Consider the following 21,014-nt stretch of genomic DNA (forward strand, 5'->3'; position numbering starts at 1 on the left):
CAGATTGGGCCAGTTAAAAAACATTGTGTATACGTGTGGCACGTCTGAAGAAAAAAGTAGCATTACAATTTTCCTGGTTTCAGCCTTTTATGTAAGCAGGTGAAGGAAGTCAACTTTGAAGCGCTGTGATTGGATGTAAGCCATGGTACTTAATTCATAATATATAGTTTTCTTTAAAATTGATTAAAAATAATTGCAGTGAGTGAAACTTTTAAATACAGGAAAACATTTTCTTGAGAATTATTAGAAAGGGCTTTATAATTTTCGTAAATTTGATGTAAAATGACGGTGGCCATGAATATGCTATAAACAATTAAGCACCGTTTAGAAATGGCCATGGTCGTTGACTTCAATAAAACAGAAGAAGAAAGTAATATCTCACATACTATTTTGTCAAGGCTTTTATTATAAAAATGTGGTAAATTTAGAAATTGTTAGTATCCTCGGAGGGAAAACTACTTCCATTTTCCCTATAAAATACTACTCCAGATTTAAAATCGTTGTGATAATAGAAATGCAATGTACCACGTTAAATGAAGAAATATAAAGACGAAAGAATAACACAATTAATGTATTCAAAACATTTAAATCAAAATCAAGACTACGTTATGTTAAACGGATTATGATTTAAATTTACCCTATGCTTTTCAAATCTGAACATAATATGTCTCTTTTTAGATCGAAATGAAGTCCTGCGTGAGAAAACACCAGACAGAAAGTCCTGTGATAAAGAAATTACACCAATACAAAACAAAACAAAAATATGCTGTTTTATATTTTAAACCATTAAAATTTGATATCGAGGATGTCATTCAATATCTTTTAAATAATTATCGATTTTGTGCAAAAATAATGTAAATTTCCGTCAAAAGCATTTAATATTTAAAAACAAAAACGAAGAAATCAGTTTGTACATGATATACACGTCTTGATAAGTCAACAAAGAAATATTAGCCCATAGTAAACAACGCCGTAACACCATAGAGATATGTCGCATTGCGGGATGACATCATTTTATAAGAACTGTATGTGATATTTAGAAAAAAGAGGCCAATTGGGGGAAATGAAAACTCCAGTTTTTGTATTCTTTTCTAGAATTTATTTTCGTATAAAAAGTTTGTTCAATGTCTTCAAGGAATCTTATTCATATTTTACTATCAATGCTTTTGATTTTTTATTTATACAAATCAACACAGAATTTTCCTGTTGAGTCTCAATGATAACTACATGTAGATATATATAGGTATAGGTCTTTATCAGTGGCGAATCCAGAACATTCATAAGTGGGGCCAACTGACCGGCCTAAGAGGGGTCCCGCTTCGGTCAAGCTTCAGTGATTCCCTATATAATCAACCAAACTTTTCTCAGAAAGCCCCCCCCCCCCTTCCCTAAATCCGCCTCTGTTTATGTTGGAGCAGTTGTATTCATTTCACTGTACACGAATGAAATTTTTGAATCGACTTTTATTTCTATTGACCAAACTTATTGGTCAATTATCACAAAGTAAAGATTACAACAATAAAACTAAGTGTAGAAATGTTTAAAAGCATTGACCAAACAAATAAATATCAATATTATCGTTTACCGTATTTATATTATATAAGATAATATTTATCTTTCTTCAATTGAAATACCCTGTGAGGCCACAATTTTCGCACAAGGAAGCCTTAAACCATCACCAATTATCGGACTGAAAGACATCCAGGTAAACAACATGGTAAGTTTATTGAGAATATATTCCTATTATTTTAAAATCTGCAATATTTAGTGAAGACTTGAATACCACTGTAACATTAAGAGAACTTAAACTCTCAAGACATATTTAATTGAAAAAATAATACATATACTTTTCTTTTGTTTTTTTTCTTTTTAATTCTTTTCTTAAGGAGGGAGGATTTTCGATATGGACTCTTTTGTTTCGAAGAGTTTTTGACCGTATACTAACTTTAGCATGAACACACAAGACATTCTTATTGGCAACATTATTCATATACCTTTTCTTATAATTTTTTTTGGGGGGATGGATATCGATTCGTCCGTTTGATGGAAGGACATTTTAACTGTATTTACAAAGTTAGACCGTAACATTAAGAGAATTATTAAAAACTCTCAAGACAATTTCATTACAAAACAACGCATTTTTTTTTCTTATTATTAATATTATTAATTTTTTTTTTTTGGGGGGGGGGTGGGGGGTGGTATTTACTATTTTGTTTGATTGAATCAGTCTTTAAAATGTATTTCGTTTGATGATTTTGTTCTTTCGGAAATCTATATAAGGATACAATCTTCGCGTCAATAAAAGGCATACGGACTGTTTATTATATTAGTTAAATCAAATTTTATTTGATAAACGAAAGACACCAGAGCTTTGAACAGGTTTACGATCCAAGGATTTACATTTACATAATTTATGTCATTCAAATAAATTGGATACACTGCATTTATCAATAACATTTGAATAAAGTGCCGAAAGACCCCCTCCTGAACTATTGAAAGCTATCATTCTGTATTGAGAAATGAATATCTGGGATTATGTATATACACCCTTTCGGTCTAACGCTCTCAATGTGTATCTAATACTTTTTTATTTTATTGTTAAGATATATTTTCAACATTTACAAAACCTCATACTATGTGATGTGTGATAAGAATTTTATATTTGCCCCGTAAACATTTAAATCTAATTCAATACTTAAAAAGAGATATACGGTCTATGGTAAATAAGCCAGCAACCTAGTGACGTTAAAGTAACTGACATTCATAAAAATTGATAAATCCATATTACACTCCTTAGGAATTGCATTTTCAATGTAAGCTTTAGCAATAATAAACTTCATTATTTCCCCATTTTATCAATGAAAAATTATGATTTTTTTGATTTTACACCTGCTGGGCTAAATTCTAAACATTTAAAAATAAGATGGGGTATGCTTGTCAGTATGACATTTTTCCAACTGAGACAAAATGACATAGAAGCTAGCAATTATAGATTCTTGTTCGACCTTCAACAATGGGCAAAATCCATACCGCTTAGCAAGCTATAAATAAGCTATGACATAACAGATGTAAAACAATGCAAAGGAGAAAAGTAAGGATATATATTATTATAAAGATCAATAAACGATAAACAAATATGATATACAACAACAATTGACAACCACTGAATTACTGATTTTGCCTTCACAAAAGCACATATATATTATGTATAGTGTTGATCTTAGTCTTTGATACTTTTGTGAATATTAATACTATATAGGTATCGTTACAAGACTATAATTATCGACATTGAATGTTACGTTTTACTTTTCAGGCAGATCAACTCACAGAGGAACAAATTGCAGGTTGGTTGATTATGTGTATACATCTGAGAGAGATATTGTGAGTCAGAAATTTTAGCATGTCTTCACAAATTCATAAAAAAAGACACAAGTATGAAAAGAAATCCATACCATTAAGACTTGAAAAAAGAAATTTGTTCCATAAATCTGAGAAATATGATAAAACCAACTATATAAAAAAGAAGATGTGGTATGATTGCCAATGAGACAACTATCCACAAAAGACCAAAATGACACAGACATTAACAACTATAGGTCATCGTACGGCCTTCAACAATGAGCAAAGCCCATACCGCATAGTCAGCTATAAAAGGCCCCGATAAGACAATGTAAAACAATTCAAACGAGAAAACTAACGGCCTTATTTATGTAAAAAAAAAAAAAATGAACGAAAAACAAATATGTAACACATAAACAAACGACAACCACTGAATAACAGGCTCCTGACTTGGGACAGGCACATACATAAATAATGTGGCGGGGTTAAACATGTTAGCGGGATCCTAACCCTCCCTAACCTGGGACAGTGGTATAACAGTACAACAAGAACGAACTATAAAAATCAGTTGAAAAATGCTTAACTCATCAGATGGACAAAAATACAAGTGGACGTGGCCCGGTACTATGTTGAAAGTTGTAATAAAATGTGATAATTAGTTAACAATGCAAGTATGTGAAGAAAAAAAAGCAAATCAGGCCAACATATAACACAACTGATAACATTTTTGCACAAAGAATAAAAAAAAATCATAAGGTTGAAAATTAAATAAAATGGAAAAAGAAATCAGCTCGCTACTTTTGGCATTTTTATCGCCATCATGACTTGTTTAGACATTGGAAGATTCCTGTTTAATCTTTAGCAACTAATTATGAGTTCTATTCAGATTAGCAACAAATATTTGCCTTTTCTGCGTGTGGTCTCACTCGCACACAATCCTACTGAAGAGAACTAAATATTTAAAATAATCTTGACTATTTGTTTTCATTTCACCGATATCATGCATTGTATTTTTGTCAATGTCCCCTTTTTCCTCTCAAAGGGTCTGTATTGGAATGAACACCTGTATGTTGTATGTAATGTTTATAGATATTTACGTCACACCCTTTACTTTTCTCAAACCATGGATATCAATGGTTGGAAATTCTTAGAAGTCTAAAGTGTAAGAGTAGATAACAACCATATGTCAGGGGCAATCTTTCAATTTTCTGTGGTGTGCGGAGCAGGGATTCATATCATTTTTTTGCTTTTGAAAGATGAAAAAAAATGTTTGCACTTCCAACTTATGAAAACGAATGGTTTCCGTTCTGGGGGAAAAAAATGCTAGAAGTACAAATTTCTGTCCTCCTGAAGGCAATCAAATGGTTGAGGTCTCAAATGTAAATATTAAATGTTAATAAAAATAAAACATACTCTGTCCTTAATCAGAGATCACAACTGCAAAGTATTGGAATAAATGACAGGCAAAGGAAAAGGGATAAAAATGATCGGAAGGGAGAAATCACTTTGATAAGAAGAGTTATATCTTTTTTCAATTCAGAGTTCAAAGAGGCTTTCAGTCTGTTTGACAAAGATGGTGACGGTACCATTACCACAAAAGAACTTGGAACAGTCATGAGATCTCTCGGACAAAATCCTACAGAGGCAGAACTACAGGATATGATTAATGAAGTCGATGCTGATGGTATGTAGACAATATTAGATATTTTAACAACTAATAATTAGACACGATATTTATTATAGAACAAAACAAGAGATTTTTCAAGGCGATAGAAACGAATTTGAACATGATAAAGTTTTATATCAAATATAAAATTGCTAGTAAGAATGCCATGTGTCTGAAATACACTGAGGAGCCTCCGTAAGGCTCAATTGAAATTAAAAAAAAATTATTTAATTCGAATGTCTAATACATAAGCATAAGGCATAAGACACGTTAAGACCAGGAACATTATATAACCGATCGTATAATTCTAACTCAGTTGCTTTGATGTGGAGGTGTGAAAATGCCAAACTCTATTTTATCAGTGGCAGGTTCTTTTTAAACATTTAATTTGAAAAGTATTATAAAATGTCTTAATATAAAAATTTGTTAACGTTTTTTTTTAAGTTTTATTACCTCTTTTTTTCTAAAACCAAAAACAAAAACATCAGGCCCAATCTGAAGAAACAAGGCATGTCATCATGGATCTTTCATCTCGGAGATAGATATCAAGAACCAAAACGCACGCGGTACAATCGAAGACCTAAACTGTTTCTTGATTATTATAACTTTGATCAGTAAAGTCCAAATGGCATATTGTTCGATGTAAATTAGTGATAGTTTTTCTCACAAAGTGGTATCTGGTTTATTCTAGGAAATGGAACGATAGATTTCCCAGAATTCCTTACAATGATGGCGAAAAAGATGAAAGACACAGATTCCGAAGAAGAATTACGAGAAGCATTCCGAGTGTTTGATAAAGATGGAAATGGCTTTATTAGTGCAGCTGAACTCAGACACGTAATGACAAATCTCGGAGAGAAACTGACCGATGAAGAAGTGGATGAAATGATCAGAGAGGCTGATGTCGATGGGGATGGACAAGTTAATTATCAAGGTACTTATGAATTGACAGTATATACATACATTAATATGTATAAATTTTCTCGACTTCTGATATCTGTTGCAAATAAACACTTTTAGCTACTTAGAGGCACGATAGAAAACACTGAAAAAAGTTCGATAAAATTAACAGTATGTTGTAATATGTTAACACATTGTAAAATATATGTTATCACTTTGATGAATTCTATGGAAAGGCGTTAACTTGTCACATATCAAAGTTCATAGGAAAATAAAATATTGCTTGTATATAATTATTTGTCCTGCACTAGAAAATACATATACAGAAAAAAGAAAAGACGGATTACTGACTAAAATAGTAATTTGATACTTTGATTTTAGGTATTGCGCCATATAAATTTACAAAATCAATCCAAGTGGCAAGCAAACATCCAAATCCAAACTTAAAAGGACAAACCAAACATCCACTGCTGACCCATTTTGTTTATATCTACTGTATAGAAATCTCATTTACAAAAATTTAATATAAATACTAGTACTATTATTAAGTCAAGCTGTTTAAAATTAATATTGATTTTAATAAGAATTTTTATTACTTGTACATGTATGCACCGCATTATTTTTCTTTACTGGTACATGTTTGCACATTCTATAATTTTGAACTTGTACATGTATGCACATTATTTTTCTTTGTTTGTACATGATTATATATTATTTTTCTTTACTTGTAATGTATGCATATATATTTTTTTCAGAATTTGTCCACATGATGTCAGCTAAGTGACCCGTCCATTGCTCAATTTATATATGTTTGATGAATGCGTAAGCGACTTTTTCTACATTATAAATACACATTATCATTGCTAAAAGGACAACGAACGAAGAACGACCATTTCTGTGTACTACTTGTCGCTTCATCTGTTGAATGTTATTGTTACATGTAATAAATTATGTATTAAAATTTATGTTTTATTATGTCTTTGATTATTGGGCACCCATTGTGAGATTAAAGGAAAAAAGAATAAACAAAAAGGCGTATAAATTACAGAATGGGGAATAATTGAGTTCAAAATTGAAAACTACAGAAATGAAAGGCATGAAAATCCCTCAATCACTGAGGTTCTTTGTTGTTTCGCACAAATTGTTAACAAGCGAATCAGAGCTATCACAAATATACTTTAGGTATCTCCTTTTAATATCAAAGTATAATTGCATATTTCAAATTATCGTCCCTTTTACTAAATGCCGTTTTGCTGTTTTACTCAGTGGCGGATTTAGAAATTTTCATAAATGGGGGCCCACTAACTGCCTTAGAGGGGCCCCACTACATGCCTTAGAGGGGGCCCACTCCCGTCATGCTTCAATGAATCCCTATATAATCAACCATTTTTTTCCCAGAAAAAGGGGGGGGGGGCCTGGTCCACTCTAAATCCGCCTCAGTAACTTGTCGTTTGTATTATCGCTGTATTTCAAAAAATTGTATTGATTCTCTAAACAGTACTGAACTGGTATATCTTTATTGCTATCTTTGTGTTCTATTACGTTTTTTAAGCGACACTTAGAGGCATTATTGTTTCGGTCTGTGCGTCCGTCCCGCTTCAAGTTTTTGGTAAAGGTAGTTTTCTATGAAGTTGAAATCCAATCAACTTGAAACTTAGTACACATGTTCCCTATGATCTGAGCTTTCTAATTTTAATGTCGCGTAAGAGTTTAGGCCCCACTGAAGAATAAAATGACTGTGTGGGTGGGGCATCCGTATGAGCACATTATTGTTTAGTGCTGTTTAATATTATTGTTCTTGGCCTGTCTTTGTTCAAACATAATGTATCTATTTGGCTTATAAAAAATGTAAGTGTGGCATACTAATTAAAAGTAATTACTTCTTGCTACCAAAATCTGTGTTTGTGGAACCAGGCATACTCCAAATGGGCAATGAGACTGAAAGTGTGAACGGACGGTAAAAGGGGGTACATTACAGCTTTTTTTTAACAACATTATTTTTAGAAGTGAATTCCCATCTAGACACTTTTTCTTCTGGTGCTATTTCTTTTGGCCGCCTTTTACAGTTTATTAAAAAAATATACTCAATGTAAGAAGGACAACTCTTCTAATTTTAAATATACTAGACTAAGTAGTAAAAATTATCTGTACATCATGAGTATTATAGAGCGTATACAAGAGGGGGGTATCCTTCGTTCATGATAAATATCCCTTTAATAGTTTATTTCTATGCTATATGTATCTGCTAGCAAGGCTAAATGAGTATATAATTGAGAATAAGAAATTGTAATGGTAGGATGAGAAAACAAAAATATTTTCCAACCAGGGACTATAAACAATATTTAAAGTCAAAAGTGGACTCTTCGGTTCCAAAATAGAGGTATTAAGTTGTTATTTTCCATCCAATACAATAGGTCAGAACCAGTTTAAAACGTCAGTATTTATAAGGAAGAAATTAAATAACTCATTTACAACTTTATGCCTCGCTTTATGCCTAGTGAATATTTTGCATTAATCAGTAGACAAGTTCAATCAGTGGTGAACGGGAGGTAACTCTTAGTATCCATTTCATAACCACCCGTCAAAGGTAAAAAAAAAAATATCCATGTTTATTCAACTTTTTTCCCGAACCATCCTAGTATGAATAATCAAGATACCACGTATGAACAAAATTGGAGAGTTTTAAGCCTCGGAAAGAATAAATCGGTGATATATTCTTATACATTATTATATAGTTGAATTAAAGCAAATATAGGCAAATTCACGGCCTTGGACAATGAGAAAACAGTACAGCCGAAGATAAAAGGCCTTAATATAAAAAAAAGTAAAATAGTTGAAATGAGAAAACTAACGGCCTAATGCATTCTTAAACAATTATTACAGACACGAAGCAACGTCAAACAACGACCAACAGACTACAAACTCGGGACAGGCATATACGCCATGGTGGGTGAGCGCCACAAGCACTTGTCTCAGAAAAAAATTTCCTATATACCTTAGGCACTTGTCTCAGAAATTTTTTTCCTATATACCTTATTAAGCAGCCTCAGTATTTTTTTTTTGCTATATACCTCACTAAGGTATATAGGAATTTTTTTCTGAGACAAAGTGCCTGTGGTGAGCGCTCAACCCTTACCTAATCTGTGACAGTGGTGTAACAGTACAAAAAAAGAACAAACTGTAACCATAAGTTGCAATAAGATAATACATTTTGTTTATTAAAGTGTCACATATTGATTGCCATAAAACATATACAACAATTATAATATTTACACATAAAACAATCAATATCCAGCCATAAATACTGACTTATGAGACACTAACAGTATAAAACTTTATACAAGTAATGATCAATAGTTAAAGCAACTAATTTTAACATTAATACTCATTAAAATTTTGGTTGGGCAAAAAATAAGCTTAATTAACACAAAAGATCGGTATGAGGCACAATTAGCTTAATAACAAAACAGATCGGTATGAGGCACAAAAAGAACAATAGACAATTAGAGTACTGGCATCTACTGAAAGCTAGCGCAATGCCAAATACACATAATGTTGAATGAGTTGTTGAAAATTCAAATAGAGAATAATGGCGAAAAAAAACGAATTCTGAGAAATGGGCAAAAAAACCCTTTTACTGAAAATTGGTTAGTATACAGAAATGTGAACCCACCATCCATACATTGTCTAAAAGTAAGCCATAAAAGGTTCGGCATGACAATAAAAGGTATGCATAGAAATATTTCTTTTATTTTTATATAATTATATATCACTGGAAACGTATTTCTCATCTACAATAGATTCTCGTGTTTTGAGAAAAAAAAAATCCCATTAGGATTGTGTTCCAAACTTCTTCGTTTCCCGCTGTTTCGTAAACTGTATCGTTTACTTATTTATATTTAACAGCCAAAATATACAAATCTGGTTAATTCTTGTTCAACTATTATCGTACTGTTCTCAACATGTGATAAATAATCCTGGTTAATTTATAATTCGAATGTAAATCTCCTTTTTTTCAGGTGTCCCTTGGGTGCCTTTTTTTTCATATGTCAATCAAATCATATAAAAATACCACGGTAGATTGAACAGAAAGTAAAAACTTCTAAATATATATATTTATACCATAGTGATTTGTCGCATTGCGGATATGTGGGATTATTGTTTGTCGCATTGCGGCAAAATTAAATCACCCGTCTTAAAATTTTTAAAGTGAACAAACTATTTACTTTTTCCTTAAATAAATGACTATTGCCCCTTGACATGAATCCAATCCTATGATATGTTTGAAAACAAGTTTACAAAAGGTAAAACTGACTCGACACATGTAGGTGGCCCGCAGTCAATGAACTTATACACACTATTAAACAAATATTTCCATATATAATACAGGTAAAAATGCTTGTTGAAATTATGCAAAAGGGTCTGATTGTAAAGAACAATAGCGCAAATTATGGTTAGTTTAAGAGATAATGTTTACCTCTAGGTGTAAACGGAAAACAATTGTTAATTTTGTATTAGCTGCTTCCGGGCATATTGTCATTATTATCCCCTTGGCGCCTCTTGTAAAATAGTCGAAATAGATAAACGGACGGAAAAGTATACAAGTTGATCATCCTCTTACTTGTCACACCACATTTTCAAACGGTACAACATGGTAAGTCATTTAAACTCGTTAATTCTATTGTACGGTGGACTTTAAATGTATTACAATTGAAATGATATAAATATTTAGTCGTCAAACAACAAAGAACTTGACAATTTAAAAGCATTAAGATTTTAATATCCACATTAAAATTACATCTGTAAAATAATCGACAGTGTGTCAAATCATATTGTTGTTTCGCGGGCTTTAAATCCCGACCATGTGTACGATGAAATGTAAATGAGAGATATATTGCTATTTTGGTTATGTACGAGAATTGTCATATTGTAGTGTAACAATATTTAAATAAAGTTTATATTTTGTCCAAACATCCAAAAACAGTTCGAAAAAAACAGTCACAGATAGCAACGTAACAAACATACAAATGTAGAAACAAACAACTACTATGCTTGTTTTATCATTGACATCCTTATACTTTTTTTAAAATGTACATTGCTCGGTTTATTGTTCATTTCCTCACCAACTGTACATGCCCAAATACAAATTTGACATGTATTTTTTTAACAATTCATTATACAGTTTACCAAGAACTGTTCAACGATATCAGATCTAAGTCTAGTTTAAAACATCATTTAAGAAGCAGACATGTAGATTTGAAGATACTCGTATAATCAGTGAAATGGCTGTGTATGGAATATTTTTGTGAGACATGTGATTGGTTTGAATCTTATGGAAATCCATGATTGAACTACTGTATTTTCTTAGTTATTACATTCATCGAAATAAGAACAGAGCAAATACAAAAATACACTTCTACAAATAGACATAGTTGTTCTCAAGTCGCACGTGCAAGAGTTCCTATGAGGAACAACCACGAGTCGCATGTGTACGAGTTCCTATGAGGACCGAGCACTCTAGATAGCTAAATCAAAATATTAATTTTCTAATCTTCTCTATTAAGTATATACTACTATCTCACTAAGCGAAGTACAGTCTTTAGTACTGCAGTAGTTATAATATATATTGTATTCCTATAAAATGACAGATGCATTTAATATTTCTTTTTTCTTGGGTTGCAGGCTGATCAGCTGACAGAAGAACAAGTTGCTGGTAAATATCAGAATATGTATAGCAAAAAAACTCTGTTGATTTTCATACTTCATAGATATAGGAAGATGTGGTGTGAGTGCCAATGAGACAACTCTCCATCCAAATAATAATTTTTAAAAAGTAAACCATTATAGGTCAATGTACGGCCTTCAGCACGGAGCCTTGGCTTACACCGAACAACAAGCTATAAAGGGCCCCAAAATGACTAGTGTAAAACCATTCAAACGGGATGAACTGATATAAAGATTGGGTTTTCCATATCTTGTTTCTAATTTGATTTTGTAATACATATTTTACCAATCTAAACCTGTGTTCAAATAAAGTATTGTTGGTATTTGCCAATATGACAAAAAAAAAAAAATGTCTAGAAACAAACATCAAATTTTGCATATTTATCATCGAATACATATTTGACATTATGCATGTTGTACCCACAATGCACACTGCACTAGATGATAAATGTTTTAATTTCTATCTGATATATGTTTTCCTACTTGTTGTTTAATAATTAAAAAAAAATTATTCTTTCCCTTATTTTGCTATTGCAAATTCTAGTATACATACACCCATGCATATGTTGCTGGCAATTGACCAATTCAACATTTTAATTCATATCTTGGCATTACTGTGTTAATTAGGGAATTATAGTTTTGTTCGTTTGTTGATGGCTGAAACTTCAGACATTGCCAAAACTTATTTCATGAAATAATATGAAGAGCCCACTTAAAGCCTATACATAATTTTTTTAATACGTATTGTCGTAGTAATTAAACAAATGTTTAGTTTATTTTATTTGATAATTGTACTTTGATCGAGTAAAATGGCTTTAGATTTTGTGGTATTATGCCCCCGCAAATTATATGTAGTATTAAGCACAGAACGACACCCTATATAAAAGGTCATGTTTGATTTACGAAATCGAAGTTCATTTATAATTGTATTGTATATTTCTCACTTCCTAAGATTTGTACATATCTACAAAAGTCTTCGTCTTTCCAAGTATTTTATATAAGTCGTAAAAATCAACGGAAACATAGAATGATTTTACACTTATGTTTTTTATTTTAATTTATTGAGTTAAGGGTTTCAGTTATAAGTGCACTTCAGTTGTTAGATAAGTGTGTATTTCATTGAAGGTGAAAGAATTCTCATTTCAGCACAGTTATCCTTAATTGAATTTGTCGAAAATATGTGCTTCTGAAAGTGTTATATGAATTTAAGGAAATGCAGAACAAAAGTTAAATGATAGCACCCAATAACACAAGTTAACCATATACTAATGAAATGTCTACGTCGTAACCCTGCTGTTGTCATTTTGGACATATATATATATATAAGTTCCATGTTGTTAGAAGAAAACCTGTGATTTAGCGAAGATGTGTAATTATACTAGTATAACAGGGGTTTTCGTCGTTCCTGTTATATTTAGAATTCGGGGGGAAAGTCACTGGATAAAGTCAACAAAACTAAGTTAAGCTTTACGATGGTTTATATATAACTTCTTCAATAGTGCAAAACATTAATTACAATAAAAGTTCAACGGTAAATATTCCGGAAAGATACAACAAATGGTAATTCCAATAAATGTTCTATACTAAACACAATGAATGTCACTGTAAATGCACGGCGTCCGTACAGCTTGACCGCTGGTATCCAACTGACCATTCGCATAGAAACGATATAAAATGTATTACGTAATCTTACTTAATCATAACTACATGTAATAATGAAATTTGTCACGTAATGCTATAAACGAATAATACAATTAAAAACATATATACGATAACAAGAAATAGACAATGCTAGGATTAAAATGGATTAACTTCTTAACGTGTAGGCTAACAATTTTGAGAACAATAGTATCTTGCTTTTAGATAAAATTTGAATTGTTACAAAATAAAATAAAAAGGAAAATATCGCTGTCACAAATTCCCTCCAACTGAAATAAGACTCTGTCCCAGAGTCTAATAAAAATACTGTCTTCTTCTTCCACGGGATGGGTTTCTTCCACGGGATGGATCGTGGTTAACATTTTGTCCTTTGTTTTGAATCGGCCTTGACATCGATGGATTTGGAATTTTGCAGTCACAAGAGTTATGTCTTAATGCGTTTATTTCCGTTTCTAATTTCCTGCAACTAGTGGTTAAATCTTTTATCTTCTTTTGGTTTGCTAGTTCTGATACGTCCAAGCCTGCTATTTTGGTGTAGAGCGTTCTGATTGTTCTCTCCAATTTATCGTTTTCAAGATTCCGAATTTCTATTTCTCGCGATATTTCTGTGCTTTTTTAAATTGTTTTCTGGAGCTTCGATTTTATTGTTCTATTCTCTTGCTTAAGACAATCGATTTCCTGTCTGAGCGATTTTCTGTTTTCTTTCAATTGTTCTTTTACCAAATCAACGACTGATTCAAGTTTCACTTTTTCTTTCAAAATTTTGGTTTGACTCGTTTGAAGTAAATTAACCTGGAAATATAGAATCGAATTTGCCCGTGTTGCTTTACGAAATTCTGCATCGTCCAAGTTGAAGAAAGGAAAATTTTCACACGTTTTACGTTGAATAAATAAGGAAAGTCTTTCAAAATCTCTGTTTAGCTTTTTCTTTGATCTTATTCTGATTTCTGCACATTGTTTATAAAAATGTCCTGTTTGTCCACAGCGGAAACATCTCACTGTTTTATCGATATTAGAGTTGGTGACACGATGAAAATCCGAGCGTATTGGATAATTACCGTTTTCTACGAAACATGGCTGATTGTTCATATTGTAGTCCTTCCGAAGATCAGGTGGACACCACCTATTTAATCTTTGTTTTAATTTGTAATCCATTGTACAGTGGTAGAGCGTGGGTATGATCTTGTGTACAGTTTGTCTAATAAGTTTGAAACTAAGCAAACTGTCCCGGGTACCTCCACCAATTTATAACAGGGGTTTTCGTCGTTCCTGTTATATTTAGAATTCGGGGGGAAAGTCACTGGATAAAGTCAACAAAACTAAGTTAAGCTTTACGATGGTTTATATATAACTTCTTCAATAGTGCAAAACATTAATTACAATAAAAGTTCAACGGTAAATATTCCGGAAAGATACAACAAATGGTAATTCCAATAAATGTTCTATACTAAACACAATGAATGTCACTGTAAATGCACGGCGTCCGTACAGCTTGACCGCTGGTATCCAACTGACCATTCGCATAGAAACGATATAAAATGTATTACGTAATCTTACTTAATCATAACTACATGTAATAATGAAATTTGTCACGTAATGCTATAAACGAATAATACAATTAAAAACATATATACGATAACAAGAAATAGACAATGCTAGGATTAAAATGGATTAACTTCTTAACGTGTAGGCTAACAATTTTGAGAACAATAGTATCTTGCTTTTAGATAAAGTTTGAATTGTTACAAAATAAAATAAAAAGGAAAATATCGCTGTCACACTAGCATAACAATATCACCCAGCCGGACATTAAAATTGGTAGTTCACATTATTTTTTTTTTAATGACATAATCAAAAATTGGTGTACTTGAAACACTAGGCTTGTAAACAGCAAAGGTTGTAAATCAATCATAATATATAAAATAACAACATTTGTGTATTGTACTTGATGCTTCATATTTTAGAATAAACATCATGGTAGATTTTGGATCGAAATTTATAAACGAATAAACCCTATTGGAATAATTTCGTAGATTCGAAACAAGAATGGTTACCTTGTTTATTGCTCGATTAACTTTGATCATTGCTTTGTAATTCAGTTGTCCTTCTCTTTTTTTTTTAACAGAGTTTAAAGAGGCTTTCAGTCTGTTCGACAAAGATGGCGACGGTACCATTACCACAAAAGAACTAGGAACAGTCATGAGATCTCTCGGACAAAATCCAACAGAGGCAGAACTACAAGACATGATTAACGAAGTAGATGCTGATGGTAAGAGTCCGAGTGATGCAATTTCTATTAAATGAAGGGAGATAATTTGACACACTAAATTAAATCAAAGTCAAACAGAAAGACATATTTTCTTTCTAAATCTTACTTTTCTGGTTCTGTATGCTAAAATGTTTCAAAAACATATGAATCTAACAGAAAGGAATACAGTTATTATGATGAGGTCAAATTATATTTACAGAAAGTTGAAATTCCTAAAATGCGTCACATGTAATAATAAAATTGTTGTGAGACTTACATATTAATTGAGGGGTCCATATAATTCATATCAACATAAAATTTTCGTAAACTATAAACAGTAGAATTATTGTTTCATTTTTAACTGCAATTAATGTACGCGAGAAAAAAATCCTTTTATTGAAGTGTTTACAGTTGCTGAAAATAAAACCATCTGCCATTATAGACCATCTTGATTTTCTGTCTTCAGATTACACATTGATAGATTTTTTTTCCCAATCTCAAAGCGGAAATATAAGTGCAAAAAAATAATAAGCGAGCTATGTAAGATGTAATTAAACTTGACATGTGTATTTCGAATTTTGTACTTGGTTTCCTCTGCTAAGCGTGTTCAGTGTCAATAAGGTCTTCTGCTCTTTGTAGGTTGTTGTCATTTGACACATTCCCCATTTGAATTTCCATTCTAAATTTTATTGCTCTTGAATCATAGAAACAATTGAAATCATTTAATTGCGTTCGGAACTAACTAACTGTCATTTACATGGTATTTATCAACTACAACGAATACTGCTGCACTTTTTTTTATAAAGTGTTTTAAATGTTGAGGTTTTGAAAAAGTTTAATATTCAAATGAAAACTGTTTGCACCAACGTTTCTAAATCAAAGTATATTTCATATTTAGTGTTATCACAAGTTGTTAAGATATTGTGAAAGATTGAAAATGCAGCTACCTGATTACCTTTCCTGATTGCCAGATCAACCGTGGTTTCTGACGGGGTTATTATTTTCTGTTATACGTGTATAACCACCATGACTTATTTTTTCCAGAAACATCTTACCGCGTTATTCAAGAACTTATCATACTCAGTCCCATTTGTTCTAAGGATTTCACTGCACAGAAATTTGTTTCGATTTTCAACATAAATGTATGTCGACCGTCAATTTGAAAGAACCTAATGTATTGTAGGGCTTTGAGCATTTCTGTTTTTCAAACCCATATAAAACAATCGTCTTGTTGTGTCCTGTTAGCCGCTTTCTATCACTGACAGAAACCATAGATGCAATACCCATTACATTTATGCAGGGTATTACATATATGCAGAAACGTACAAAATCCATCTTCCTTTAGAAAAACAACGTTCTCAATAAAAATACATTGCTGGATTCATTGATTGTACTTAAAAAATATTTAAAGAAACTTATTTGTTTGCAACTTTGATTATCTATTTTGATTATCTTAAAATAGGAAATGGAACAATAGATTTCCCAGAATTCTTGACAATGATGGCCAGGAAAATGAAGGATTGTGACAATGAGGATGAGTTACGAGAAGCATTCAAAGTTTTTGATAAAGACGGTAATGGATTCATCAGTGCAGCTGAACTTAGACACGTGATGACAAATCTTGGAGAAAAATTAACAGACGAAGAAGTAGATGAGATGATCAGGGAGGCAGATATTGACGGTGACGGACAAGTAAACTATGAGGGTGAGTTTTTTTAATATTATAGACCAAATTTTTTATACTGTGTAATAGTTACAAACTTTCGGTAGGAAAATGCAGAGCACAAGAAGGACAATTGACGTTAATATCCACGAAAACTTCAAAATAATCAAATTTTACGTAAACTGTACTAAATCGGATGGTGGCATTAAGTCCATTTGAAAGCGCATTTCCCACATGATTTATAAGTCACCAACTCATCATTCTTACAGAGGGACTTAATTATCGATCAGCTAAATTATAAACCGACGAAGAAGTAACATCATTTGGTTTTTTTCATAGAGGGTTGTCCAATAGGTTTTGATTCTTTTTATTCGTGCGAAAGAAAATTTAATTGATATTTAAAGACCACATGCACTTCATTAAAAATACTTTTAATTTAATAAAATAAAATATGATTGTTTTCTTATGATATTTACTGTCTTTTTCAGAATTCTGCAAGATGATGACAAATAAATGAAAACAACGATTACATAGCTGAATGTGGAAATCGTATCAGTCATTCAGGAAAAAATATATTTTGCAATTCTCTCCAAGGTGTTGACGAATTAAGTGCCTTGGTTATATTTACAGCAATATTGAACAATACATACAGTATCATACTGCCGTTGCTGGTCAACATTTTGTGATGCTTTATATTAGAACATGTATGCAATTAAAACAAATAAAGTTTGTATATTTCTAAAATTTATTTTATTATGGGAACGCAAAAATAAGGTGACTGGTAGCGACTAATATAGTATCATGGACCAGTGGATTGGGCCGAACGTATCTCCAATTCGCCATTTGAACAATATTTCTTTCTTAACTTTTAATATGACAAAAATTTGACACGAAATGTCCTCCATAAGATTAAAGACAAATATTAAGGTTAACAACCTGACGACTACATTCTCAAGTCACTATTTAAAAGTAAATATCCTTATTGTTGACTTCGTGATATTTATAATTTTATTACGTTTACTTAAGATAAATTTGAACATATACAATGTAATTCATGAAAGTATAGGTCGGTGTTTGGAAAGAATTTCAAGAGTAAAAGAGGATAGACCTTAATCATACGTCTATCAGACAACAACCCAACAACGTAAATAGCCAATGAGGAATTTGTCATTTTTTACAAAGCTCTATGCATGTTTGATGTTTGATGTGGAACTTATTATTAAGACATAATAGTATATAAAGGGGAGCAGATTTTAGTAAGGAGTTCTCTACTCTTTGTACAGTACTACCACAGAATCCCTTTTCAATTAATCTGTCAATAAATTAGGGTATATCAGTATCTGTCATGGTACAAATAAAGTAAGGTACTGATATTCAGATGATACCGGACTTATTGCCGATTTATTCCTTTACTATCATAAATACATTTTACCTTTGGACTAAATAGAGATCTAATAACATATCAATTTGTTGCATTGTTTTAGCAATACGTATACCTTGCTATCTAACAATGTCTAAATAATCTATATTTTCTCAATATGAAGGAATAACTGTCCGTTTTTACTAACTTCTTAAGAAATCAAACTACCTATAACGGTTTACTTTTATAAATTTGTTATTTGGATGGAGAGTTGTCTCATTGGCACTCACACCACATCTTCCTATATCTATATATAGGTTTTTTTCCCTTTCTTTTCTTTCTTTTCTTTCCGAGTTTGAAACTATAGTTTCTAACATGAGAATATGATTTCAAAGCAGGTGGCGTTTCTTTCCTTTCTTTTTTTTTTTAGATTTGTACTGTCCCAAACTATTCTAGAGTATAGTCTGAATGTTTAAACTGTCTACTCTTTTCTATGGTACATTTAGAACATTCGAGTAGAATGTTTGTAAGAATTTAAAAAAAATAAAAAGTTTAAAAATTTGGGAAATCATAAGATCAACTTTGCCGTGCAGTATTCGTGTTGCTATTAGAGTATATAAAGGTAAGGTATCATAATTTTGTTAGGTTATAAAATTTCAGTAAATCATTTAATATGTCGAAAGGGTATTGCATATACATTAAGAAGCTTTACTTGTATCGTTTGTAATACCGATTTAAAACGGGAACTGAGTGTCTTTCCTAACTGACTTATTTTAACTGTGCTTCGTATGCTATTCATTTCAATATGAAAGATGATGAAGAGGAGAGTAGATTATCAATCTGTTGTCAAAATCTACAGCCCTTAACAAATCTTAGATAAAAAAAGTAGGGAAGTTAAAAAAGAGAGCCGTATCAAAATAAATTAAATTATATTTCCAACTTCTATACACGAATACTGTCTACATTGCATTTCATTACAACTATTCTGTTTAGATACAAAGTTAAAACTTAAACGTTTTTATTTCACAACTGTTAGATCCTGCGAGTAATGAGCCAGAACTTGATTGAAAGTATAAAATATATTAAATCCGATATATTTTCCCCAACCTTCAGTATTTGACAAGCAGCAGTAATCGGTATTCAGCATAACTTAATATTATCATTATTTTGAAGTAAGATTTAACAGGACTTAAGTTACATTGACTAGCAATAACCTTTACTCTTCACGACACATTTTACAATAAAAAATGTCTTGCGCTTTACTTATTATTTATTAGCTTAACATGTTATTCTCAGTAGTTACTTGTCATTATAAGACACAAAAAAAATACATGTGCTTCCGCTAACATGCTGAAAAAAGGGTAGGTACACAATGTAGGCAGGCAATATAATTTTTTATTTGACAAACATTTATAAGATGGTTACAACTAGGGAATCAGTCTGACTATAACAATGCTTGTTCCAAAATGGCATCAAAAGTGTTGACGGGGAACAAAAAAGGAAGGTAGGTAGGGTTAGCGGAAACGTGTATTACTTTTTCGGCCTTATTTGCTAGGAAGGTTGACTACAAACACTAAATAGTCATTTTTGAAATATTGTTTAGATTCAAAAGCCATGCATCAAAGAACTAAAGTATGTCAACTGAAACATACATCACAAAAAACGTGTATATGATTGATTTTTTTCTCATTTTACAGTGAAATGTCTTAATGTGATATATCACAACATCAGCCCTGAAAAAAAGATACCAACATAAAAGTACAGGAAACATATTATTTCCTGATATTTTGTATTTAGTAATTAGATTAAATGCAGGTCAAATTAAACGATAACGAATGTTAAATTTTATGATTTTCGTGCAACCAGAGCGCTCTTCTGCATTGACCTTAATAAAAAAAAACTCAAACCCAAACTAGAGAATTAACGTTGGTGGTCGACTTCTTGTAGATAGGTTTCCGGTATTATGCACTAGCAAAGCAACTAAAATCCTGCGATTAATATAGGCTGTCACTAAACAATTAAAATTCCGTATATTTTTACTTTTATTGGATCTCACTGTATTTATTTCATACACAAATAACACCTTCTACCAACTCACTTTGATTCCAAACACACATTTCTAAGCCTATTTGACTAATATAATATAGTACTATATGCAATATCGGTAACAAGATAGACCAAAGGGGTAACAGGATAGAACTTATATATAGAGAATAATACATGGTAAATTCCGTATCATATGTCGTATCATCCCGAGACACAAATATCAGCCCAAGGGCCTTTAGGCGATACGGCATGTGATACGGATTTTGCCATGTTTTATACGCTTTATCATATATTTCAACAGAAGAGTATTATATTTTAAATATAATATGTGCCATGTCGTTAACATACGTTCTTGTTACAAAAAAAAAAAGAAAAAGAAAGTTAACCAAATTGCGAGGGAATTACTTGA

At 31.6% G+C, this 21,014-nt stretch overlaps 1 protein-coding gene across 1 annotated transcript; it reads left to right on the top strand.

Moving 5' to 3' along the window:
* Positions 1–1,590: 1,590 nt before the first annotated feature.
* Positions 1,591–17,943, top strand: LOC143066262 (uncharacterized). Its single transcript, XM_076239255.1, has 10 exons — positions 1,591–1,717; positions 3,314–3,344; positions 4,880–5,023; positions 5,697–5,939; positions 6,661–6,685; positions 10,535–10,559; positions 11,588–11,618; positions 15,414–15,557; positions 16,999–17,241; positions 17,688–17,943. The coding sequence occupies exons 1-10, from the start codon at positions 1,715–1,717 to the stop codon at positions 17,714–17,716; spliced, it is 918 nt and encodes a 305-aa protein (XP_076095370.1). The 5' UTR covers positions 1,591–1,714; the 3' UTR covers positions 17,717–17,943.
* Positions 17,944–21,014: the final 3,071 nt, after the last annotated feature.

The sequence above is a fragment of the Mytilus galloprovincialis genome, chromosome 3 (assembly GCF_965363235.1).
Source record: "Mytilus galloprovincialis chromosome 3, xbMytGall1.hap1.1, whole genome shotgun sequence".
Lineage (NCBI taxonomy): Eukaryota > Metazoa > Mollusca > Bivalvia > Mytilida > Mytilidae > Mytilus > Mytilus galloprovincialis.

Coding starts and splice junctions, on each gene's coding strand:
- LOC143066262 (XM_076239255.1), top strand. Junction 3,345..4,879: donor CACAGAGGAACAAATTGCAG/GTTGGTTGATTA, acceptor TTTTCAATTCAG/AGTTCAAAGAGGCTTTCAGT. Junction 17,242..17,687: donor CGGACAAGTAAACTATGAGG/GTGAGTTTTTTT, acceptor TGTCTTTTTCAG/AATTCTGCAAGATGATGACA.